The sequence below is a fragment of the Phoca vitulina genome, unplaced genomic scaffold (assembly GCF_004348235.1).
Source record: "Phoca vitulina isolate PV1807 unplaced genomic scaffold, GSC_HSeal_1.0 scaffold78, whole genome shotgun sequence".
Classification (NCBI taxonomy): Eukaryota; Metazoa; Chordata; class Mammalia; order Carnivora; family Phocidae; genus Phoca; species Phoca vitulina.
Genome location: NW_022589781.1, coordinates 6,275,483 through 6,302,550, shown reverse-complemented (window position 1 = coordinate 6,302,550; position 27,068 = coordinate 6,275,483). Strand labels below are relative to the sequence as shown.

General features: G+C 36.2%; 1 protein-coding gene across 4 annotated transcripts in view; it reads right to left on the bottom strand.

The window, feature by feature from the left end:
- Positions 1-27,068, bottom strand: part of LOC116625425 (protocadherin-15-like) — a 1,687,848-nt gene that overhangs the window by 128,491 nt on the left and 1,532,289 nt on the right. For all 4 annotated transcript variants that reach the window (XM_032393940.1, XM_032393941.1, XM_032393942.1 and 1 more), the window contains 2 exons: positions 6,375-6,484; positions 4,568-4,708 (listed from right to left, as the gene is read on the bottom strand). In XM_032393940.1, coding sequence (XP_032249831.1) covers positions 4,568-4,708; positions 6,375-6,484 — 251 coding nt within the window. The remainder of the gene's footprint in view (positions 1-4,567; positions 4,709-6,374; positions 6,485-27,068) is intronic.

Here is a 27,068-nt window from a genome sequence, read left to right as displayed (position 1 = left end):
GAAAAACTCATAAATTAAAATCTTAAAAACATCTAAATGCAATGAAGAAAGATATTAAAGAGATAGAGAGAAAGGGATATAAAAGATAGGAAATGATTCATTATTTGTACAGTAGGAGTGTCCTATGATGAAAAACAAGTTAATAAAACAAGAAAAAATTAAAAATGTAGAATTCAAGAAAAAATTTCTGAAATAAGGTTCGAATGCATATACTATGTGTAGAGGCAGAAAATGACTCAGAATAGCCAAAACAGAGACACATTCCAATAAAACTACTGAACTTTAAAGAAAAAACAGTAAATTCTTTGGAAATTCAGAAATAAAACCAACATGCATTGGAAAAGAAAACCATTTTGTCATTATACTTTTTGGCAGTGATGTTTCATGGGAGAAAAAAACGGAGTGAGATATTTAAGCTGAAGAAAGGGAAAATATGAGTCAAGGCTTTTTTTTTTTTTTTAAAGATTTTATTTATTTGTGTGAGAGAGAGATTGAGAGCATGAGTGGGGGTAAGGGACAGAGGGAGAGGGAGAAGCAGACGCCCCACGGAGTGTAGCCTGACCCTGGGCAATATCCCAGGACCCGGAGATCACAGCCTGAACAACCAAGAGTTGGACGTTTAACTGACCGAGCCACCCAGGCGCCCGAAGTCTTTCTTTCTTTCTTTTTTTTTTTTTTTAAAGATTTTTATTTATTTATTTGATAGAGAAAGAGAGACAGCGAGAGAGGGAACACAAGCAGGGGGAGTGGGAGAGGGAGAAGCAGGCTTCCCACAGAGCAGGGAGCCCGACACGGGGCTCGATCCCAGGACCCTGGAATCATGACCTGAACCGAAGGCAGATGCTTAACGACTGAGCCACCCAGGCGCCCCCCAAAGTCTTTCATATCTAGCCAAATTTATGTTCAGTTTTCAGGTCCACAGATAAACTGTCATTAATGCACAAAAATATAGGTAATGCTATTCTTGTAAGCCTACTGTGAGGAGTCTACCACAGGACAAACTGTAGACAACTAGATGACTGATTATCTTATTGATATTAACAGGAATAAAACAATATTTCTTCAAATGTGGTGTGTGGGAAAAGGAAGTAGATGAAGCAGAAGCATTGCTCACAGTAGGAGATACACAAACAGCCCGGGAGGCGCCAAGTGGATTATGTAAAGTAAAAGTAAGAGAAGAGTCGAAGTCTGGCCTGCAGATGGTGCGGGCAAATAGAACCGAGTTGGAGCGGAGCCACACCCATTTGCTTAGCGTTGGAGAACTGCCCACCATTTTGTTTACAGACTGTATCTCCCTTCTTTTCAGCTACCACAGGACTGAGTAGTTCAACAAAGACCATACGACCCATAAAACCCAAATTTTGTGTTATTTCAGTGGTCGCATTTGGAGTATGATAGTGAATCAACGCATTACTTTGAAAACCAGGAAATAAAAGGGAAGAATCAAACATTTTTTCCTGTCTTTCCTATAGAAGGAGGACATCAGGGTAGTCAAATATTTGATGTGGAAGAGTTTCTCTTTGTGGAAAGGTTTGGCTACTACAAACAGAAGAAATGGAAGGATGGAATCAATAGGTAGGACATGACCCCCAGTGGTGACGGCCCTCAGGAAAGGAAAGTCAGAGGGACGGGCGTGCCTCTCTGGGGAAGCAGTGGATATCACCTACAATTTATTCGTCTAAAAAAAAAACAAACTAAATCTAACCAAGCCTCTAGCTCTATCATTTTACAGGAAATAAAGGAGATAAAGAAAAATATGAAATGACCACTTAGAGGCATGCTCATTGAAACCCGGGCTTCAGAAATCTCATTTCTTGAACAAATAGACATTAAAGGAAATTAAAAGGTATAGTGGAAGGGAAGTCTATATTTTAAAAGGCACACTTGAAATACTTTTCAACCAAGTGCAATATATGGACCTTATTAGGATTCTGATATGAATAAATTTTTAATATAATATTGACTGGATATTCATTGATATTGAGGAATTTTTATTAATTTGGGTGGAGTAATAATGGTGTTGTGATTAAATTTTGAGTCCTTATCTTTAAGAGATACATATTGAGATATTTGCAGATGAAATATTGTGTCTCTGATGTACTTCAAAATAATAAGGGAGGGAATGGTTGAGAACACCATTGGTAAAGCTGGGTAGTTGACACTTGAAGGTTCATTATAATATTCTCTGGAATTTTATGTACATTTGAAATGTCCATACTAAAAGATCAGAATGTTTTAAAGATTCCTAGTGTCAAAGTTATGAAATGAGTTCTGAAATTGTTCTATTTTAATTATTAAATTGCATTTAAATATTAAATCCAGTTACAGCATAGTTATAAAACTTACTTTGAAAATGATTTCATTAACAAATTGTTGGCAAAGAAATTACAATAAAATATTTCTTCAATGAATCAAACCTCTTTTGTTTATTAGCTTTATTCATGTGACATATGGCAGAGCTGAAGACCATGGGGCAGCGAATTCTAAAGCAGGGGTAAACCTTTAAACAATTAATTAATTAACCTAATTTACATAATGGCTTTATTTTTGCAGAGCTAATGAACTAGGGATTCATTATAGGCCATTAACAGTCATTAATAAATGAAACTGTGGTTTAAATACATGAGTTTGTATTTCAGACTCCAGAGGCAGAGGTCAGTCATGAAATGTTAATAACAATATTAAAAGCATCAAGCATTAAACAAACTAGCATTTAGCTTTTAGATTTCATGCGCTTCTGAGAGGCTACTGCACACACCTGCTAGCTGGTCTTAGCTCTCCATGCATTCTTGGGCACATGTAAGTATACATAGGTATATTAGTGAAACTTTTATTAGCCTTAGATTAGATTTACATTAAAGTACCAGGAACTAGTTGTATCATATTCACATATGAGATATCAATATGCCTTTATTCCTAGAAATTGGAGCTATTTCCTGAAAAATGCCAAGTTCTAAGACCTAAATATTTAGCAGATTTTTCTTTCTAAATCTAACTGTTCATTTTTTTCAAAGAAAGATGACAAATATAGTTTTCAAATAGTTTCCATGTTTTCCCTAGTTGCAATAAGCTGGTTTGCATTACATAATTTAGAACTACTCTAACCTTTTGATTCCTGATTTAGTCAATTCAATTGACAATTTGAAGCTTCCTCTATATTTTATAAAAATATAATTGCCCATGGTTAAAGATTTTAAGAACTCAAGAAACCGGTCTGATATTTTTAAAACAATTTAATTACGCAAGTGATGAATAATCACCGAAGACAACTTAATTTCCTTAATTCCAAAAATATACCATGTATAATCTGATTTTTTTCAAATGAGTTGGTTGTACCTTTCTGAGCAACTGTGCAACCCTCCACACTAGATCAGTAAGTGAGACTTGAAAGAAATAAAACAGAAGTGATTACTTTTAGGATAATCAATTACTGCACACTGGTAGAGAAAATTCTAGGGCACGTCTCTTGCCTTTTCTATCTACCTTGCTCTCCCTTCTTCCACCACCTAGGCTCTGTGGCTCTCGCTTTATACCTGTACCCTCGCTGGCGTTCTCACAGGCTCTTCATTTTCCCTCCTCCCCTTCTAAAGATGCTGATTGACGTAGTGTTGGCATAGGATGTCCAGGAAGGGCCCTGGAGTGAAAGGAGCCTGTTTCGTAGCCTGTTTCCCCCTTCACGCTCTCTCTCAGCCTCTGAACCCAAATGGTTAAATTTAATTTGGTTTTCTCGGGTCTTCTAAATTCTAAAAAAGTTGGCGTGATTATAAAAGGATGAACTGCCTGAAGTGCAAAGGAATATTACCTCAATGGATGGAAAAGAACAGCATTTATCTTGTTATTAGTAACATCTCCCAGAATCTCTGCTCGTGCCCTTCACAAATTGGCTTTACTTGCTCTCTTATGTTGGTAAACTATATATCACACAGATGTTGGAGAACGATTCTGGAGTCAAAAGCTGTGAGCTTAAATCTCTGGGTTTTCATTTACCAACAGCATCATTTTTAAAAAGTCACTTAACCTTGCCCGGCTAGCTCAGTCGGTAGAGCATGAGACTCTTAAAAAGTCACTTAACCTTATCTTGTCTTTGTAAAATGGGAATAATAATTTTCATCTCCTAGAAATGGATGTGAATTAAATATAATGCCACATATAACTTACAATAAATGTTAGTTGCTCTTTTAAGATGCATTTTCCTCTGTGCTAAGAAAATCAGTTAAGTACAAGAGACCACACAATTCAAGAGAATGTCGGGCAGTCCTGTACCCATTAATAATATACACACCAGAGAGTTTGCCAGAGCCTCACAGTGGGATTAAGAATAAAGTTGATTCTAGCAATATCGTATACCCAGTTTGAAGACGGTGTGTTATTGCCTTGATATTTCAGGAGTATGGAATCACTCCCAGCACTGTCCTCTATCAGCTGTTAAAATGGATGGGCAATCAGCTCCAAGTACTACTGATCTCCCCACATTCTCTAATGATAACTTTTGGACCTATGTATTTCATCAGAAAATGAGCAGAAGCACCATAAAATCCTTCCGGAATGCTTAAGTAATATAACTTACTTTTCGAAGGGACTCGGAGATTGGCGAGGACCACTTCCAGGGAATCGGCCTGGACGCGAAGTACGTAGCTTGTCCTGGTCTCATAATCCAGGGGGGCATTCACATAGATAACACCTGTGATGTTGTTAATTCCAAACATATCTGCAATTAAAATACAGTTCTTTGGTCATTTCCTTCACACTGTAAGAAAAAAAAAAAGGATTCTCTTTAAAAGGCACTGTGATTTTAAAAAATACTCCTTGTAAACAGGAGTAATGCATGAAAATGAGAGGATGCTGGCTTTTGGAAGCTGTGTTCCATCTCTTCAAATTATCATCAGTGTATCCTTAAGTGAACACCTTAATTTTCTAGTTATGTTGAGAGTCTCCTGGAAAACAATGTTTCATCAGTCAATTAAATTTGGGAAGCACTGCACACTATATCCATCATGGTAGATTTGGATGGTCCTTTAAATACTAAAGGGCATTAGATGTTCCTGATATTTAGGGAGAAGGCATAGCAGCAAAGTAGGAACAAAGAAGAAAGTAAGAAAAGTAAGATGTCCTGCACTTGCTACAAGGGCAGCCATTTCTAGTAATGGTTGATCGCTGAAATACTTAAAAAGAGCCTTCACAGGGGCGCCTGGGTGGCTCAGTCAGTTAAGCATCTGCCTTCAGCTCAGGTCATGATCCCAGGGTCCTGGGAATGAGCCCTGCATTGGGCTCTCTGCTCCGCAGGAAGCCTGCTTCTCCCTCCCCCACTCCCCCTGCTTGTGTTCCCTCTCTCACTGTGTCTCTCTCTGTAAAATAAATAAATAAAATCTTTTTTAAAAAAAGGAGACTTTATGATTTCCTTGAGAATTGCTTAATTTTATATTCATCCACTTACTAAATATTAAATATTGAACATTCATGTATTTATTAAGTGTATATTGACTATTTCTTTTTTTAAAAGATTTTATTTATTTGTTTTTGAGAGAGAGACATAGAGAGAGCATGAGTGTGGGGGAGGGAGGGACAGAGAGGGAGAAGCAGGCTCCCTGCCAAGCAGGGAGCCTGCTGAGGGACTTGATCCCAGGAGCCTGAGATCATTACCTGAGCTGAGGGCAGACACTCAACTGACTGAGCCACCCAGGCACCCTAAATGTATATTGACTATCTCTTGACCACTTACGACATGCCAGGCCATCCAATTTATCAAAAGGAAAAAACAGAGGACCACTAACTGTGGATAATGGTGAGAAAAAGAACAGATGAGAAATGCAGCTACGAACTTCTTCTCAGAAGCTGGCAAACCATCCTGTTCTCAGTGAAGAGTAGTTGGTAGACAAAACTCAAATTATTTATTTACTTCTAAGTTAACCACTTGAGGAATCATATTACACAATGTACATGGGTTTTATCTTGGATGCGGCTCTTTGGGCATTCAAAATTATTTGCGATCCTAAAATTTCTTCAGTGTTAGCCTAGCTATGACATGGAGTAGGTCATGGATGGTCCAGAACAGTGGGAAGAGACCCCTGTAGGCAACAATCATGACCAAAACCTGAAAGTATGATGCGTTAATTTTGAAGAAATATCATTAAAATATCCCTAAATGAGGGCAAGAGGAAAGCTTCCAGAATTGGATAGTTAGTATTTCTGGTGGGGGGGGAGGGTCATGTTTGTTAGTATAACCAAATTTTTTAATCTGATTGAACACTTAAATTGCATTTAAGTTAGATAGGTTTTTATTAGAAAAAAATAGCATAAATAATAATTCAATCTGAACTGAGTCCCAGGTCCAAGTATTAGTTTATGGTGAAGACACAGACCGAATATCTACTCACCTTCTTCGTTTCCTGAAACTATGGAGTACACAATACTCTGGTTGATGGCCGCTGCCGAAATCACTCCAACCATAGTCCCTCTGGTGGCAAGTTCACTCACTGGAGGAGGTCTGCAGGTTTAGAGAAGAGGGTTCATTTTTTGTAGTCCATTTGTCATGACAGAGTTTTGAATTTAATAATAGAATATGCTAGTTCATGTGTGAGTGCATTTATTTGAATAATACATTTTCTGAAATTTTCAAAGAAGTACCACATCAAGACCCCAGCCCTAACAAACTGTGTTCACAATTATGCAAATGCTCTTGGTTGCAAAGGTCTTATCACCTGCATTATTTTGAATTTGAGATATAATTTATTTTTGGATACTACTTTATTATCTGCCCAACATCATACAAAAATTCTTTCCACTTGTTTCTCTAAATTACCTTCTGAACTGAAAGCAATAGAAGGGGGTACAATTTGCTATCTTAATCTGTAAAGTAAAATGTTGATCTCATGCCACTGCTATTAGCATATTTAAGCAACAGCTTCCAGATGACTCTTTCTAGTCCTTATTCTTGCGCTCCTGGGATGCTCTAACTGTACAAAAAAAGGATTTGAACAGAGGGCATCACAACACTCACATTGCTCTTGAACTCACTGATTTTGCTTACCTGTAGCCATGTTCTGCCCTCAGTACTCTGATATTTACTTACTTTCCAAGTTATATTTTCAAAAACACATCTCATTCTCAAAATCTTCATTTATTTTACAGTATTGGTCACTGCAACTAGGCTATCATAACTTTAATCCTAAGTTAATGGAAATAATCTCACTTTTATAATATACAGGTGTTATATTACCCAGATCCAATAGATTTAAAAAAATCAGTGAATAGTCCAGTCAATCTGTATAGAGCGTCCCACTTCTCTAAGCTTCCACCTCTTTCCTCAAGCTGATAAGACAAACCCTACCATCATTTCCTCCACTGGCTTTTTCTCTTAATACTTACTCTCCTAATGTTCCTCCTCATTTTTTTTAAGATTTCATTTACTTTTTTTAAAAAAGATTTTATTTATTTATTTGACAGAGAGAGACACAGTGAGAGAGGGAACACAAGCAGGGGGAGTGGGAGAGGGAGAAGCAGGCTCCCTGCTGAGCAGGGAGCCCGATGTGGGGCTCTATCCCAGGACCCTGGGATCATGACCTGAGCTGAAGGCAGATGCTTGACTGAGCCACCCAGGTGCCCCAATTCCTCCTCATTTTTATCTGCATCCTCTCAGTTCTTCTAATTTGGATTACATTGTGCAATTGTATTGTGCCTTCACTGAACAATTTGTTATAACAAATCCTGAACTACAAACATACAGTCCAGAAAATTAATTACATACAGCTCTTTATAAACATGTCCAAATTGCTGTGTTCTTTGCCACCATAGTCCATACGCTTGGTTAAGTTACTGAAATGTAAAGCGATCTGTTTTACAGATGCTCTAGCACTTAATGGTGGTCCATATATTCATCGCATATTCAACAACTATTTTTTTTGCTAAAGAATAAAAACTAATCCATATAACTTTTAGTGAAAATGATAAAGTACGTATGTATGTACACATGTATTTTGTTCTCCTGCATCTTTTCTGCCTTCTTTTGTTACAGCAGATAACCACACCTCCTCTATACCCCATCTAAGCGATTTGGGTAAGGCTGCCAGAGTCTACACCCCCAAGGTGTGTAGATAGACACATTACCCATCTCTGGCCACTGGGGATGCTTTATCTTCTTTGCTCAGTGTTCATGTCTCATGTAAAAAAGTCTTGCCCAGAAATTTTATTTTAAGTACTAGAAAAAAATTTTAATGTTGTTTTATGTTACCCTATGAGAAGGTTGATCAGGTTCTTGTTGATCATGATACCAACACAAATGAAATAACAAAGGTTGAAAATAGTCCCCTATACTTTGCCTAATATTCTAAATGCTGCTATACTTGAAGCTAGGTAAGCTCATCATTTCAGTTACTGAAATAATTTGTCCTTTATTTCTCCTTTATCTAGGATTTCTACCATTTCCAACCAAAAATGTCCCCACTAATTAACAAGAACATGTTTAGATTAGAAAAGGATACATTTGCCTAGATAGACACTTCTAAAGTAACATATCTGAGATAACAATTATATTCTCTGAGCAATTTATTTACACATTGTCACAGTGGAATACAGATGCCTTAGGTAACCTTGAGCAGAAAAGATAACAGCCTACCATAAAAAGGAAGACATTCACAAGAGTGACCCTAAGGTTGGTTTTGATGGACTGCTTTGATGATGAATAGATACACTTTTGTACAGTATTTTAGATTATAAAGGAGACATTAAGACCATGTGCTGTTTGTCGCATTGCTTAGTGATTGACTATGGTGGTTGTGAAATAGAAAACCTGGAATGGATGAAAATCAGAGAGATGGAAACAGGATAGTCTCTGAAATGGACCTCCTCCTGACATTCCAACCCTTGCGTATTGCTCTCCTCTCGCAAGACAGCCAGACTCCAGCTTGCTTCTAATCAACAGAATACAGCAAAGAAAATGGGATGTCACCCCAGTCATTACATTACGTAAGACTGTATTCTGCAAGTTCCCTCTTGCTAGGAGACTCTAACTCTCTCCCTTGCTGGATTGAAAGAAGGGGACATATGGAATTGTCCATATGGCAAGAAACTAAAGGTGATATGATGTCTGACCACCAGGCAGCAAGCAACTGAGGCTCTCAGCCCAACATCCCACTCATAACTGATTCTACCAACTACCACACGAGCTTGGAAGCAGACCCTTCTCCAGTCAAGCCTCAGATGAGACACTGACCCTGGCCAACACCTTGATTCACACCTATCTGAAACAATGAAACACAGAATGCAGGTAACTGATTACTGACCTATAGAACCTTCAAGATGATATATGCGTTGTTTTAAGTCATTAAGTTTGTAAAAATATTGTCTTGTGCAAGAGATGAGTGACACACATGGCTTGGATGTTAAGAGCAACAAATTAACTTAAGACAGATCAATATATCATACAAGTTCAATTTGATATAAGAAAATATATGTTAGCCAGATTCTGGAATCACTTTCATAAACTGAATTTCTTCTTGTGAAAGTAAACGTTGCTTAAATTGTTGACTTGTTTATCTTGTTACTACTCATGAGATAATAACTAAATTTTATACTTTCTGTAATTTGTTTCTTAATCCTTATAAAGTATAGAAATAGAAAGTCTGCAGCTCATGTATCTTCAGCTTTAACACCAAAAAAATGCCACCATTCATTTCAAACTTTAAAAACAACATTTACTGTATATTTTTGTACAATTAGGATGGAAATGATCAATACTGGAAAAAATAACTGGCATCATTATAAAAGGAATTTAAATCCTATGCATACCACTAAAAGCATTTAAAATTCTATTTGTTAGTAAATATTTAAAACGGATTTACTTTCTAGACAAAATATCTCCTCGTTAACCTTTGTCCTAATTGTTCCAACACACTTGTTTCTACCAGAATCAAAACATACTATAAAAATGCAATTTTCTCCTGGCTAGAAATAAATGAACCTCCATGATAATGAGCATTAGATCACAAAATTTCAATTCTTTCTATTTATTGCAAGGCAGACCCAAGTTTATTTTTGTTTTATGCCCTGGAAAGTGCCAGTTACATGATTGGGGCAAATTACATATTTTCTTAGGAGTCACATGTTACTTGAATACAAAATGAAAGAGCTGGTGTAAATCAGGATCTATAAAGCTGGATGACAGAGAGGACAGAGAGGTAAGGGAATGGAATGACATGGGCTGGGTATCAATTAAGAGGGAGCTCAGTGGATGGAAGGACTCGGTGAGCACTGATGCTCTATTTAATGAGGGCAACCACCATGCTATGCTGCCAATGCAGTGAGAGTTTAAAATAGGAAAAAAAAGGAAGTTCAAGTTTTTATGTGAATTCTGTGAACTTTTACATTTTGGAACCCAGTGGAAATTTATTTTTTAAGACAACATCTGACTTGGTTTGATCTATGGGCTGACAGTATATGATTTTTAGAGTCCTGTCTGTAAGGTATTTTCTGGTCCAACTCCACTCTGAGTCTGATGTCATGTGATTTGTCATCACCCCTCCCTTCTTTCTGTGGAGTACAGTCAAATCTATTGATTGATTTCAGAAGCGAAGAATTATGGCCAAAGAAAGGATTCCTCAGAAACTTCTTTTAAAAATGTTTTTCCCTTGTTATTCATTCATATACTTGCAATTCATCCACCTTATAATAAACAATACATCAATAAGCCTCTTCCAATTTAAACTTTTAACACCTCACTAAAAACAAATAGTTGTCAGGTATCTGGAATTCAGGAATTCTGCTTTTTAAAGCTAAATTTACTGCCAATATAATTGAGAAAAAGCTCTCTTCCAATAAAAGAGGCAGTTGGATCACATAAGGCTCAGGAGTGGAGCTACACGGCTTTCCTACGAATCCTTAGAGTCAAGAGATCAGCTGGGTCCCCCTCCCCAGGACAGGACTGCTAGGAGCATGCTAAGGACAGTGGTTATAGCTTCAACCAATATGGACGGAACACGGGAGCAGCTCATGGCTTCATACTTGTAAAATGCCTTCAGAGACTCTTTCACAAAGCTTGATCCGAAGTGGATTCGATGTGCATGTGCACGGACATACCCCCGATGTAGCCCTGGCTCCTATTTATCCCCTCTACCCGGGGCAATATTTTGGGCTTTACTGGCCATTTTAAACAAAACCCCCAGATTCTGACTAAAATTCCAAAATCACCTAAGCTAGGGGTGCCTGGGTGGCTCAGTCAGTTAAGCATCTGCCTTCAGCTCACATTATGATCCTGGGGTCCTGGGATTGAGTCCTGCATCAGGATCCTTACTCCACCAGGAGTTTGCTTCTCCCTCTCTGGTTCCCCCTCCTTGTGCTCTCTTGCTTGCTCTCTCTCTCTCTCAAATAAATAAATAAATAAAATATTTAAACAAAAAGAAAAAAAAATCACCTAAGCTAATTCTTAAACAAAGCATAAATAATATTTCAATTGAAAAAATTCAATTATGATAGATATCAAATTTACATTTTATTACATCATTAATCTTGCTATTTGCATTGTCCTTGCCTCCCCTAAATTTTACATGTACAACAGCTATATATAATTTTTGATACCACACTTCAGTTTTTAGAGCAGTGTTAGGTTCACAGAAAAATTAGACAGAAAGTGTAAAGCTCCTACACACACTCCCATCACCAGTTTGCTCTATTATTAACATCTGGCATTAGTGTGGTGCATTTGTTAAAACTGACGAGCCAATTAAAATTGACGAGCCAATATTGATACATAATGATTAACTAAAGTCCATTGTTACATGAGGCTTCACTCTTGCCTTGTAGAGTTCTACGGGTTTAGACTGACTTATAATGTCATACATCCACTATTACAATATCATACAGAATCGTTTGGGTGACCTAAATTTCTCCTTTTCTTCAGCTACCCATCCCTCTTTCCCCCTGAACCTCTGGAAACCACTGATCTTTTTACTGTCTGCATATTTTGCCTTTTCCAGACTGTCATGTGGTTGGAATCAGACAGTATGTCATCTTTTTGGACTGACTTCTTAGCAATATGTACTTAAGCTTCCCCTATGTCTTTTGGTGGCTTTATACTTTTTATTGCTCAATCATATTACACTGTATGAATGTACAACAAACAGCTGCATTTTAGTAAGAAGAAAATTGATCAAAATAACTCCAAGCCTGTTGTTTAGAAATAAATCTTTGCAGATAAAGTGCGACCCGGAAAAGTTAACTGCTACAGAATGTATATGCAAAATGCTTACAACACAATTTTCTTATAGATATAAAAATTAATTCATAGATATCTGCTTAACATTTCAATTTTTTCCTGAAAATATAGATTATAATAAATCTGTCTCAATTAAATACATTTTAACATATCTGAATCATCTGAATAATGACTATGCTAAAATAACAGACTTCGCAGTTCTCAAATGGTAGACCCCCATCTTTACAGTATAAATATAGATGAAACAATTATTCTACAATTTAAAGTCTACTTTTATTGTTGGGTTCAAGATGTAACAATAAAAGTCAATGTTGTGTCGCATAAAGCTCCTAATTATTTTAAATACCGTGCAGTTTAGGATATAAAAGTGTTTGTAAATAGATGCTATAAAATTTCACTGGGATTCAATCTGGCTCTATTGCTTTCTTTCTACTGAGAGACAAATCTAATTTATTTTGACATCTTTGAATTCAATATATTTGCAAATCAGTGTCAATTAAGGAACTGTTTTTATATCTACTATGAGGGAATTTAATGAAAATGGGAAGAAAAAAAAAAAGGCATCCACCAGAACTCCTATTATTGGTAACCTTGGAGCAATTGCATCAGTGTGATCTGATTTTACTTATTTAACCAAGAAAAGCAGTTTTAAAAAGACATGAATCAGGAGAGAAATGCTAGCTTTCCCATATTTTTTAGGATGGATTGCAGATAAAAAAAATTAATAAAGAACCAAATAGTTAGATGCTCTATTTTTTACATCTTTTCCAAAGGTGCTTGCTATTTTAAGAGTTTTGCTTCTTTTCGGGTCCATGAAGCGTCCTCATCTTGAATACAAGAAAACTGATGCCTTGAGTAGTAAACCATTTCTCAAGTCCATAAAACTATATGAAGCTAAATCTGTGATCTAGGGTGCATGTGTTCATTGGTTTCATTTATTATTTGCATTAATAGAGTTTATGTAATCTTGCTTAGTCATTGGCTCTCAAACTTTATAAGAATTACCTGAAAAATTTATTAAAATTTTCAGATTTTTTTGTGCATCATGCTTGAAGATTCCGATTTAGTAGATCCATAGGAATATCATTTATAAAATTCTGGCTTAAGAATTAACTTACTACCTATGTGACCTTGCAAAAATTCTCAGCTTCCCCATTCTTATTTTTTTAATCTGTAAAATGGGGACATTACCTACTTTGGAAGATGGTGGAGTGTACTAAGGGACATAATGTGGACAAAAAGCTTTCCTTAAATCTAGCATAAAGGAGGTACTCCATAAATTATGGCTTTATTAATACACTATTTTATGGGCTATACTTCTGGAAGTTTACCATAAATATTATACTGCTATACAAGTTTGTCTCATAGATGGGGGAACAAAAAAATAAAACTTGAATACTTTAAAGCAAAGAAAACAATAAAACAAAAAGGCAACCTACTGAATGGGCAGAAATACTTGCAAATTATATATCCATAAGGGGTCAATATTCATAATACATAAAGAACTTCTACAAGTCAACATCAAAAAACCAAATAATCCAATTTATAAATGGGCAAATGAATAGATATTTTTCCAAAGAAGACATCCAGATGGCCAACAGGTACATGGAAAGATGCTCAACATCACTCATCATCAGGGAAATACAAACCAAAACCACAATGAGCTATCACCTCACACCAGATGGAATGGCTAGTGTCAAAAAGACAAGCAATAACAAGTGTTGGTGAGGATGTGGAGAAAAGGGAACCCTTGTGCACTGTTGGTGGGAATGCAAACTGGTGCAGTCACTGTAGAAAACAGTATGGAGGTTCCTCAAAAAGTTAAAAGTAGAAATACCATATGATGCAGTAATCCCACTACTAGGTATTTACCCAAAAGAAAATAAAAACATGAATTTAAAAAGATATGTGCACCCCTATATTTACCGCAACATTATTTGCAATAGCCAAGATAAAACGTTAAGTGTCCATCTATAGATTTATGAATAAAGAAGATGTGGTATATATACACAATGGAATATTACTCAGCCATAAGAGATAATGAAATCTTGCCATTTGCAACAACATGAATGGACCTAGAGGGTATTATGCTATATGAAAAAGGTCAGACAAAGAAAGACAAATACCATATGATCTCACTATATGTGGAATCAAAACACAACAACAACAAAAAAAACCCAAAAACCAAAATTCAGACTCATAAACACAAAGAATAAACTGGTCGTTGTCAGAGGGGAGAGAGGTGGAGGCGGGCAAAAGAGCTGAAGGGGATTAAGGTACAAACCTCCAGTTATAAAACAAATAAATTACAGAGATGAAAGTATAGCACAGGGAATCCAAGCAACAATATTGCAATAATGTTGCCTGCTGACAGATGGTGACACATATCATGGTAACTGAGTGATGCACACAATTGTCAGATTACTCAGTGGTACACCTCAAACTAACACAACATTGTATGTCAACTATCCTTCCATAATAAAAATGAAAAGCAACTTGATTTAAAATGCTAACAAATACATACCAATGAAATATCTGTAATTATACATATAACATACTAGAGATCCTTGTTCTTTGGTGCACATCTCTGTGGAAGCAGGACTTCAAAATTTTATGTATATACTTGTTTACTGTGATAAAAATAATATGATAAAAGCAAACATAATAAAACTGTTACTTAAAAAGTAGGACTTAAGATGAGCAAATACTTATTATTCTGGGGGTCAAAAAACTTGGTAACTTTATTTATTTATTTATTTATTTATTTATTTATTTATTTATTTATTTATTTGAAGGGGGGGGGCAGAGGGAGAGAGAGAATCTTAAGCAGGAGCATGGAACCTGATGTGGGCTGGATCTCACAACCCCAAGATCATGAGCTGAGCCGAAACCAAGAGTCGGACACCTAGCTGACTGAACCACTCAGGCACCCCAAAACTTGGTAACTTTAAAAAATTGTCCTCAGAATTCAGAATCCAAAATTGTTTTACTCTCTTAATCAGAGCTTATACCGGGAAAGGAGCAGAAAAGTAAGTTTACCTCTCCAGATAGTGAAACTGGTGTGCAAACATCTAGCCATTCTTTTTGAAGTCTTCTCATAATCCCAACAGTTTAAAGTTTTAAAATGACAGGCATAAATATCCCCTTCTCAGCAAGTTAAATGATCTCACTGATTTCTATTAATATTTATATCAAATCTCAATAAACTTATCTGCTAATGAATATATGAGAAAAAATTTGAATACTTTTAATAAGTAATATTGCTCTTGGATAATATTGTAGATTATATCTTAAGCAATCAGATTTTCCCTTCCTAGTTCTCAGTCACAGAACAATTTTACATCTGAAATGGGGATAATATTTTTCTTTTTACTATTTTTTTATACGTTTAAATCCATAGACTTCTGTCTTCATTCAAAAATAACAACCAGGGGGTAGGATTGGTATAGGTAGAGGTGGGCTCTGAATCTTAAAAAAAACAACAATCAAAAAATCATTTAAAATTCAATGAGTTTACTTACAGAGGTTCACTCACCCATTCAATAAATACTTACTGAATACATACCATGTGCCTGGCAATAAAAACACAAAGACAGGAGAGAAGAAATGGATTGTGCATTCATAAAGCTTATAGCCTTACAGGCAAACCAGACAGTTGTGTGAAGAATTATAGTAACATGTGGTAAGTGTATTAATATCAGATCCCTGATTATAAGTTCAGTAGTAAACATGGTGTTCACCATTTATATTTTATTTTCCACACATACCTATAAATAAACAGTGGAATCAGGGGTTGCCTGATTTGATAGAATATGCTAGACCAGGCATATTCATTTCTGGCTGATAAATCTACTTACTAAAAATAGATTACAATAATACACACACACACACACACACACACACACACACACACACACATACTCTTAGTAATGATCTCTGAGAAAACACACACACACCCACATACTCTTAGTAATGATCTCTGAGAAAACAGTTTCATGTTTTGGCTCATTTACCTACATTGGGGTGGCTCTTTTTCCTTCATAGATGAATTTGTGCATTGGAACTTTTGAAAGGTATGACAGCAAATTTAAAACAGGACCTCTAATGCCTTTATTTGTTATTTTCTATTGATTAGATTCAATGTCTGTGGTATTAAAGAGTCATAGAAAGGTGAGAAATCGCCATATAGAATCTTGACATCTACTAGGATAATCATACAAATAACATCAAAAAAGGAGAAAATAATACATATATAGAGCATTTGATATTTCAATTTTCTACTTCAACAGCTGAATAAATACACTACATCAAATATATAACTAAATAATAAAATATAGGCATAAAATAATAAAAATACACATTCAATATCTGCCAGAATATTTAGGAAAGAAAGAAGTCATTTTTTTATTGTTATTCATACCTTAGACAAATAATACACTAATGCCATTTATGAAGGAGGGTATATAGTCAGTATTCAATACCATATTACATAAATTCATCACTATTTAGAAAGTGGGGGTACTTTATTTTCATTTAAATTTTTGCTAAAGAATTTGTAATATATATATTATTTCTAGATTTATTTTTTATTATGATCAGGATAACTATAAGCAAAATTCTTCACCCAGCAAAATCACTTGGTTATTAAGCCAAAGACAGTGAAACAATAAAAAGGAAAAAAAAAAAAAAAGTTTTCTGGTTTTCTTTAAATATTTTAAATGATAAAATATTTTATTTTTTATTTTTTTAAGATACTATATGCTGGCTAATTGAACATAATAAAAAATTTTTAAAAATAAAAAAAAATTATACCTATAGAATTAAAAAAAAAGATTTTATTTATTTGAGAGAAAGTGAGTGAGAGAGAGAACATGAGTAGGGGCAGAGGGAGAAGGAAAGGGAAAAGCAGACTCCCCCGCTGAGCAGGGACCCCAATGTGGGGCTCGATCCCAGGACCCTAGGATCATGACCTGATCCAAAGGCAGACACTTAGCCGACTGAGCCACCCAGGTGCCCCAATAATGAAATATTTTAAACACATTTAAAATAAGGAACTTACTCTAAGATATAGATCTGATTTCAGATTTAATTAATGTTTAAATATTTTTGTATTTGCTTTTTTAAAAAAAATTACAGATACCATCAACAAAATGAAAAGGCAACCTATGGAATGGGAGGAAATATTTGCCAATCATATATCTAATAAGGGGTTGATATCCAAAATATCTAAAACAAAACAAAACAAAAAACCATCTGATTAAAAAATGGGCGGAGGGACTATTGGGCAGAATAGACATTTTTTCCAAAGAAGACATCCAGATGTTCAACAGACACATGAAAGGATGCTCAACATCATTCATCATCAGGAAAATGCAAATCAAAACCACACTAAGATATCACCTCACACCTGTCAGAATGGCTAGAATCAAAAAAATGAGAAATAACAAGGGTTGTCGAGGATGCGGAGAAAGGGGACCCCTCATGTACTGTTGGTGGAAATGCAAACTGGTGCAGCCACTCTGGAGAACAGTACGGAGGTTCCTCAAAAAATGAAAAACAGAATTACTGTATGATCCAGCAATGCCACACCTGGGATATATATACAAAAGGCAAGAAATCACTGTATTGAAGAGTTATTTGTACCCCCATATTCACTGCAGCACTGTTTACCATAGCCAAAACGTAGAAACAGCCTAAGGGCCCACTGATGGATGAATGGATAAAGAAAAAACTATATATATTATATTATATAATATATATTGTACATATATAATTCAGTCATAAAAGAAGGATATCCTGCCATTTGCAACAACATGGAGAGACATAGAGGGTATTATGCTAAGTGAAATAAGTCATATAGGGAGGCACAAATCTGTATGATCTCACTTATATGTGGAAACTTAAAAAAAATCCTAACTCATAGATACAGAGAACAGATGGGTGTTTGCCAGAATCAAGGGGGTGGGGTGAGAGTGGGTAAAAGGGGTGAAGTGGTCAAAGGGTATAAACGTCCAGTCTTATTTGAAAGTTGCTAAGAAAATAGCACTTGAAAGTTCTCATCACTAGAAAAAATATTGTAGCCATATGAGTTGGTGGATGTTAACTAAACTTACTGTAATCATTTCATAATATAGACATATATCAAATCATCATGTTGTGCACTTCAAACTAATCCAATGTTATATGTCAATCACATCTCAGTAAACCTGGGAAAAAATTATATCTAGGTCTCCCCTACCTAGTTCCTTTATCCATCCCCAGTTATTAAACTTGGAACAAAGTTTAAAAAGCCTGAGAGGTTGTTTTGACAAACAAGACTTCGTGTCAAAATTTCTCCATAAATATGGTAATTTATTATTTAGAATCCATTAGCGAAGGGTTGTAAATATGTATTTACCCAAAACAGATTCACTATGCTTACTCTACCTGCCCAGCAACTTGATTTCCCCTCTTTCTTGAGTAATACCTACTTGACACATTGAGAAATAAAAAATATGTATAATATATATATTATATATATGATAATCATGTAATCCTGAAGCCGTTTGTAAAATTGAGATGTAAATGTCATCATTTGTAATGTGATATGCCCTTCCATGAAATATTTTCCTAAGATATTTTACTTTTCTAATCTAACTGTTCTTCCACTTTTTTGCTGAAGAAGCTAAGAGACTATTGGTTATGGTCAGTAGATTAAAAACAGACCACATTTCTGTACTTTTCCTCTCATCCAGAGGTGGATTTATGTTCCCTTCCTGTGTCTCTAGGTTATTCCCGCCATTGCTTTGACCCACAGAAATGAAAGAGAAAGTCATGTGATGTTGTAACTTCGTTGAAGGCAGAGGCTTGTGGCTTCAGCCATCACACAGGTGGAAGGAGAACCGCCCTGACGTGCCACATGGCAAGTCCCAGTGTCACCGATTTAAGTATGAAAATGACAGAGAAAGCAACATGGTGAGAAAGCCCAGGCCATCCCAGCCGCTGTGGCTGCAGGATGATTCCCAGGGGACCCTGATCCAGGCAACTCACAGCATCTTCGGAAAATAGAAATTGTTTTTGTCTTTAGTCAGGAACCCTGAGGACAGAGAATAGATAGAGAAATTCATTCTTAGAAGTGGGGTGCCATAGTAAAAACCTAACCATGTGGCATGTGCTGGGGGTCTGATGGGCAGGCGTTGGCAGGAAAATGAGGTGGGGCTGTGAACGGACGCCTGAGGAGGGGTGAGCACAGCGTCAGTGGGAGCCGCAAAGACAATGACAGAATAGTTATTCAAGGTTGGACAGATAGCAGCCTTTGTTGTGCAGTTGCAAAACCCTCAGCAACATTGCCACCTGCAGTCATGTGGAAGGCACGAAGTTGGGAACTCATGAGGTGGCAGGTCTGGCTCAGGAGATTTCCAGAAAGAGTTCATTGCCCCCTAGAGCTGCCTGATGAAGAGTTCCTCTCCTGTCCCCATCCCGTCACGGCATGGTAGGCAGATGCCTTCAGTTCACAGGTCCTTGAATCAAGAAGAGCTACACCTGAGGGAAGCTGTCCACATTTGGATTTAGTTTAAGTGATGTGATCCTGAGCTTCAACCGTGATGACATCATGGGACAAGACTTGCAGATCTTAACAGCATAAGTGTTTGCTTATTTCTTTGTTCTTGCATGTGGGAGCAATGTAAAAATTGTGGACGAAAGATAGATTATGGTGTATGTTGGTGCCTGTGTGTGTGTGTGTGTGTGTGTGTGAGCGAGCGTGTGCATATTAGGGATGGACAGGAGTGACTTTATGGGACTTCGAGCCTCAAACTCAAGATGTGCTGAGGCTTCTACTCTGTCGTGAGGCTGCATGTAGAGACACCTGGCCTTGCCCCCGGAAGGGTGGAAGACTCCATGAGGAGACAGACCAGACCATCTCCACGGGAATCTCAACCACCACCCCACCCACCAGCCGGATGTGTATTGGCCAAGACAGCCCCGAAATCCCCCTCAGCCTGACTACACTTTAGACAGGCTTCTTCCTGACTCTAGGTCCCTGACCTCTCTTTTCTTACTTAACTTTGGAGAACTCACACTTGTAAATGAAATCTCTGACTCTCTGAGATGTAGATCTCTTTAAAAGCCTCTTGCCAATTTTACAACCGAGGACCATCTTCCTCAAGGACCTGGGACTCCTGCTTTTGGAATGCAATCATCAGGGAAAATAGAGGCCCTTTGTCCCTGAGGTTAGGATCTAGACTTTGGTGGCAATTTCTCCAAATTGTGAAACCATCTCAGTCATGAAGATAGGAAAGGTGGGGGCCCATCAGCAAACACAGGTGGCTGGTCCCTGGGCACCCCAGCTCTTAATAACTCTGCTTCAACAGAGATGAATTCAGACTGAGTTCTGGCCTCACTCCCCAACTGCAATAGCCTTGCACAAATTCTTCCTTGCCTGTTTAAATTTGTCCCATTCATGTTGAGCTTTGACAGTAGCATAACTGAGCCTAGGTTACTGGGCAACCCACAGAACCATGAGAACTAGTTAACTGTTGTTGTTTTAAGCTATTAAATTTGGATAGGGAGTTCTGCAGCAATAGATGATTGATGCACATAGGAAAAATCCCACATTGAATACAATTCTGGTCACAAATATCCATCCAGGAGTCACCAAGCATTTATAGGACACTTACCTTGAGCAAAGTACTGCATTTATAGGTACCAAGGATCATATGATTCATACTTGTGACAGTCCCTATTCATGCCCATTGCCCTAGCTTAAATATTATAGGGTGTCCCCTTTATTCACATTTAGTGCCCTGCTTTGGGCAATAAATCACATGATCTTCACTAACATTAGACACTATGTGGTTATAGTTAAGAAATCTACATTCTATTTCATGAGATGAAGTACACACATACTCAGGTTTAGTTCTTTCTGCTTTGAATTACACATTTTTGGCATTAATATAGTTATTCCTGCTTTCCCTTGTCTGCAATCGGCTGGTGTACCTTTCCCTGTCCCTCTCTTAGTGTGTGTGTATTTGTGTGATTTTGTCTTAAATATGTTGTTTAATGGCATAGAACCACATGTGAAAAGTTTACCAGAAATAACACAGTATGAGAAGAGGATGAAGCAAATAGTACAGCTATTAAGCTCCAAAGCAGTTTGGAGATGGATGACTTCACCATTATAAATTGGTGATAAAAATGCCGTGATTGCAAATCAACATTTAAATTGTGTAAAAATCTATTTTCCATGTTGAATGTGGAAGCAGAGTGATCTTCCATAAAACGTCTCTGCTTATATCTCTTGTTTAACACCATCGTCAGATTCCTGTGATAATGAACAAAGTTGGTAATGGGGCTCATAGGAGCCTTCACAATCCGACTCACCAGCGGCCAGTCTCACCCAGAGATCCTCATGCTCTATGCTAAGACTTTGATTTTAGAACATTCTATAAACACATGATAAGAAATTTGACTCAGTGTAAAGCTCTTTTTTGTTTGTAATGTTTTGTTGCTCAATAACAATGATCATTTGATTAATTTCTGCCTACCAAGTAGATTATGAGATCTCTGAGGACAGAGACCATGTACATTTTGTCCAGCATTATTATTCCTAGTGCACTGTATCTGCTCAATACATATTCATTGACAGGATGAAAAGAAGAACAAATACCATTGAATATAGCAGTCATTTTATCTCATCTGTTCATATTTTCAATGTTTGTTTTCTCTAATAGATCATAAATTTTAGAGAGACCATATTTGTGCTTAAATTTAAAACAAAATAAAAAAAAGGTTTGTTGAATATATTAATGGACAAAGACGCTGGATGGATTAGTAAACTCAAGGAGAAATAACTTTAATTTCTCTGCTTTATCTATCTCATCCTGCCCTCAACTGAAATCACAGTTCATAGAACATTCTGGAAACTTTCTCAAAGAAACAAGTCAACTATAGTATCAGTGAGATAGAAACAGGCTTCACCAACAATTTTGGTGTTGGTTCATACTGGACATAGGGAACATCAACGTGTGGGATTGTATCTCTACAGAACAATAATAGAGGGAGTTATTTTGTTTATGAAGATGGGTCAGTGATGAGATCAAGAATAACAAAGCCATATCCAGTCATGAGAACCATGTCGCTTTAACCATCACATATATATCTGAGGCATTATTGTTTAAACTAACATTCAAACTGAATAGAAATCCATTCTCAATGCTGCAACTAGAGTGATATTTCCCCAGGATTTTTTTTTTTTTTTTAATCAAGAAACTGGTGATGGTCTATTAACCAATGATGGTAGAGAAATGGGCTTGTGACATTTTGGATGGCTTAACATCTTTTCCTTCCTCATACCAAAATTTGCTTTTTGGCAATTTCTCCTTTCCACTTCTCTTGTTTTGATAATATGGTAATTTTGTGTCGTCCTTTCACTCAGAAGAGAAGGTTTTGTACCTCATCACCTGGGGGCAGCCACAAGACAGGCAATTAGTGTGGCCTCTTTTGTCATTGTTTATAAACTCCTTGAGAACAAGGCGCACGTCTTAAAATCTTGCATGGCCACCACCTGGGATAAGACTACTAAATAATAATATCACGACATTTATTAAGCAGGTGCTCTGCACTAGGTTCTTCGCAAAGCTCTTTCCCTCACATATAAAGTAAGTATTTTATCTCTAGGAAAGCTGGTCTCAGGGAGCTTCAGTAACTTGTCCAAGTTCAACCAATGTGTGATATCCAACAGCCAGGATCCAAACCTTGGTATTTATTGTGTTGTTTTGCCTCAGAAAAGTTTGCATTAACTATTAATAAAATAAAAATAATGTGTCCTATTACATGTTGAACTAAACACTTTCTATAGATATAATGCAATGAAAGAAGAATGGAATCAGTAATCACACTCTTTGGGAAAACTTGTTTCAAATTCTAAACTGCTCAAACTTGAGCCCTTTGTTGTTGGTGACTGGCTTCACTCTGCAAGCAAATGTCAGACTCTACCATAACCTTGAAGATGTGAAGGAGAATTGTACTCCATGTGGATGCTGAGGAAGCCTGTGAAAGCTGGATGAAGGATTGCGAGAGTCAATAGTTAAAGACGCAAAATCTATTACCTTTGAGGCAAGATTTTAGTAGCGCCATAAAAAGACAGGAAATGTTATCTTCAGGTAAAGTCAACTCTCATATTGGACAATAAATCTAAATTAAAATAGTAAACAACTTTAGCAAACAAGTAAGGCTCTCTGCTTGTGGATTTATTTTATATTAATAGCATTTGTCTTTTTCATTTTTTGAAACGAAGACGAATAGTTCTCCCTAAACTATGGTATTTATTGATTAAAAAAAATCTTTTCTCAAAATCCCAAGTCTAAACTTGTGTGGTTTATATAAGAATAATGGCAATGTTCCTCAATATAAGGTAATTTTAATTCTCTTGAATAATGCAATGCTAACTAGAACTGCTCACTCACCATTTCCTTGGCCACTTTGATAACGTTGTTTTCATTTTTCATAGTATATGAAAATGGACTTCTAGATTTTAAATTATGCTTTTTCTCTGTTTTTGCATATCAGGAGGTGGACTGTTAATCCTTTTTAGTTCTTTATAAAATCTACTCTTTTTATTCTTCAATATAAAGCCTCCTGAGAAACTTATTTTAAATATAAGTTGTATTTAAATTTTTGCACTGTCATTTGTTAGAAGATTAATTCAAATTTATCAGCAAAGTATCAATTTTTTACTTTAACAGGGAAACCGAAAAGATTATTTTCTTTATTCAAGGTATTTGAATTTTTAAAAGATGTCAAGATATTTATATGTATAATATTCTTATTTTGAATTTAATATATTAAATTTGAATAATACTGGAAATTAAATAGGACTCAATATTTTTCTAAGAGTTAGCAAATATCAACTTGTTCAAGAGGTTCATAAAAATACCCTAGGAACATTTGCCCCTTTTATTTGGTATACATACAAATATAAATTTTAAATTTCTGGCTTTTATGGAAATTACATTTTAAAATACATGAATCCTTAAAAATGAATATAAATGTGGCATTACATCATGCAAAATTTAATAATCAATGCTGATACACTTCCATTTTAAATAAATACCAAAGGTATGTTTATATTGGTAGCATATTTGTTTGGAAAATTTGTAAATAATTGTCTTTGGTAAACTTTTTGATAAATTGTGTGAGGTGTTGCATTTCCCACTCAAAATCAATATTCACATTTAGACTCCATGATCTATTCCAGACATGCTGACCTTTCCATGATATTTACCTCTAGAACCGAGGACAAGTGAGTCCCTGTGTGTTTAGTCCATCATCCTGGGATGAAGGTCAAATACTCTTCGAATGCTAACTCACTTGACCTATAGGAGTCAATCTATTCTTAAGTAATATGCATTTGAACTACTATTAGGATTTTGATATTTCTGTCTGGAGTAAATGAAAGATATATAAAATATATTTTCTGATTATGACACTATGGCTATTTTCCAGAAGATTCAAGTAGATAGCTGACTGAAAACCTCTTATCAGATCTGGCCATGTGGTGGCAATGAGAGTGTGCCCCAATAATCTCCCAGTATAGGAAGCACTTTGACCAAGGTTCTCTTGTGCTCTGAAGTCTACTGCTGTTTATATGCAGGTCATACTTCCTAGGTGCTGCTTGCAGATCATCACTGAGAAAAGCAGAGATGTTACAGTGGGTCCCTTCCTGGGAGACAATGAATTTCTCCAATGTCTGTCTATGGTTTGAGGGCTCCCTGATCATCATGCGGAACTTACTTAAATGACACAGCAGTCACTTCAATGACCCAGTAGCCTCGGAAGTTCTACACAAACCTCCCTCCTTTCTTCTTCCCAGAGGTCAGAATGAATGTGGTTTGAAGGTTCCCTAGCTTTATTCTGCTTTCTCCTCATTTCTCCCACACAAGTATTTTCCCTAAAGAACTTGTTACATCTCATTTTGATGTCTAATTGCTAGAGGAAGGACCAAAACAAACTTAGGACAAGGGGGCTAAATTTAAAAAAGGAGTATTAGGATTTCAAAAGATATGAATTAAATTTAAGATATCTGTGAACATGTAGAAAAACAGGTCTGGGGAAAATAAAGATATTTAAAAAATGTTCATATAGAATTTTAATATATAACGAAATAGGTACTAATATATTGACATATTAAAATAAAGATGGATGAATTGAATAGATTTAATATACATTAATTTATGTAGAGACAAAAAAGAAAATCTTGAGGGTTATAATTAGACATTATTTAAATATTTTAACAAGGCAGAAGAGTTTGTTATATGTTGTAAGATATGCTAAACTAGTATGAGAAACTGGAATTAACATATCTTTCAGGTTAGCAACCACATGGTTAATATCACTCTTTTTTTCCACATTAATAGCAGACACAGCCAAGTTCACAGAATTCTTTTTCCCAATAAGAACAATCCTTGTCAAGATACCTGCTAATAATTGACAGAAGAGCATTATTTGTCACCTGTCTTAAGTAAGGAGTTTAGCTCAGTTTCAATCAAAGAGCAGCAGAATATGCTACCCCAAAATAGGACTGTAGGAGTTGAGGACATGCCACTCTAAAATATGCCAATTTGGCATTATTGATTATTTTGAGCCATAGGCACTCAAAAAATAGCAAATGTAGAGAGATGCTTTCTCTGAGCTCCCCTTACCTGCCTAAAGACAGACTCTCCAAAAGAAACTCAGTTGTCAGAGATTCCCTCCCCCGTAGTTTCACTGACCAGGGAAACTGAATGACCACAGGAAAGGACACCTGAAGAAGACACCACACCCAGACAAACCTTACCACAATCATACCTGCCCTCTATTCATCTAAGAACCCACTCATCTTACCTAAAAATCAGTTACTCTTCCCTGAGAGGCTTACATCACTGCTCCCCTTCCCCTGTTAAGATGTTGTTTAATCCTGAATTCTAAAGCCACCACTTGGCATTACTCATTTTTTCCTGGGTATCTCCCATGTATACATGAAGTATACATGTTAATAAACTTCTCTTTTTTGTTCTTTTGTTACTCTGTTTTTTATTACCGGGGTCTCACCTAAGAACTCAGAAGGGCAGAGGGAAAATTAAATTTCTTCCCCAACACAGTCATACTACCTGAAAGAGGAAGGAAATGCTAAAATTGATGAAGGCTCAGAGAGAAATGCATAGAATATAACTTAAAATGAGTTAAAATTAATTAAAATAATAATCTCAGCATAGGAAATGAGTTCCTAATGTCCATAACTATCTAAAGATTGAAGGGATGAGTTCCTTGCCACTGAAAAAGAGACTAGTCAACTTTGCGGCGACGATATTAGAAAAAGCAAGTATTAAACTATTAGGCTGACTAGGTGATTTCCTATGGTCTGTTTTGTTCATTACATGATATGCCTTTGAAAACAGGATTTTCATTAAGATTAACCTATTTTTTTCTGCTTCCAATGAGAATCAGACTGTGGGAAGTGGTTTAAATTATGAGATTGCATTTGGATACAGAGATACTTAATCACCTGAATAGTAATAACTCAAACCAATGATTATGTGAGGAAGGGGCTAGTAGTTGGATTTAATTCACTAAAAAAAGAAAGAAAAAAAAGAATCCAGCTGAAGAGACTTTTGAGAAGGGAGAGGTGCTTTAACAACCAAGGATTAAGAGATGCTATTGACTCTTTAAGAAATTTGTTTCAAGGAAAGGGAGAAAAAAAGAATAGAGAATGATGATTTGAGGAATGCAAACTCTAAGAGATCAAAATTTCTGACATTTCTTTGTCTGTCAAAAAGATAAACTGGAAGACCCACATAAAACTGGAATGATGCATGAAAATGGAAATTTGTTAAAATTGTGAAACGTT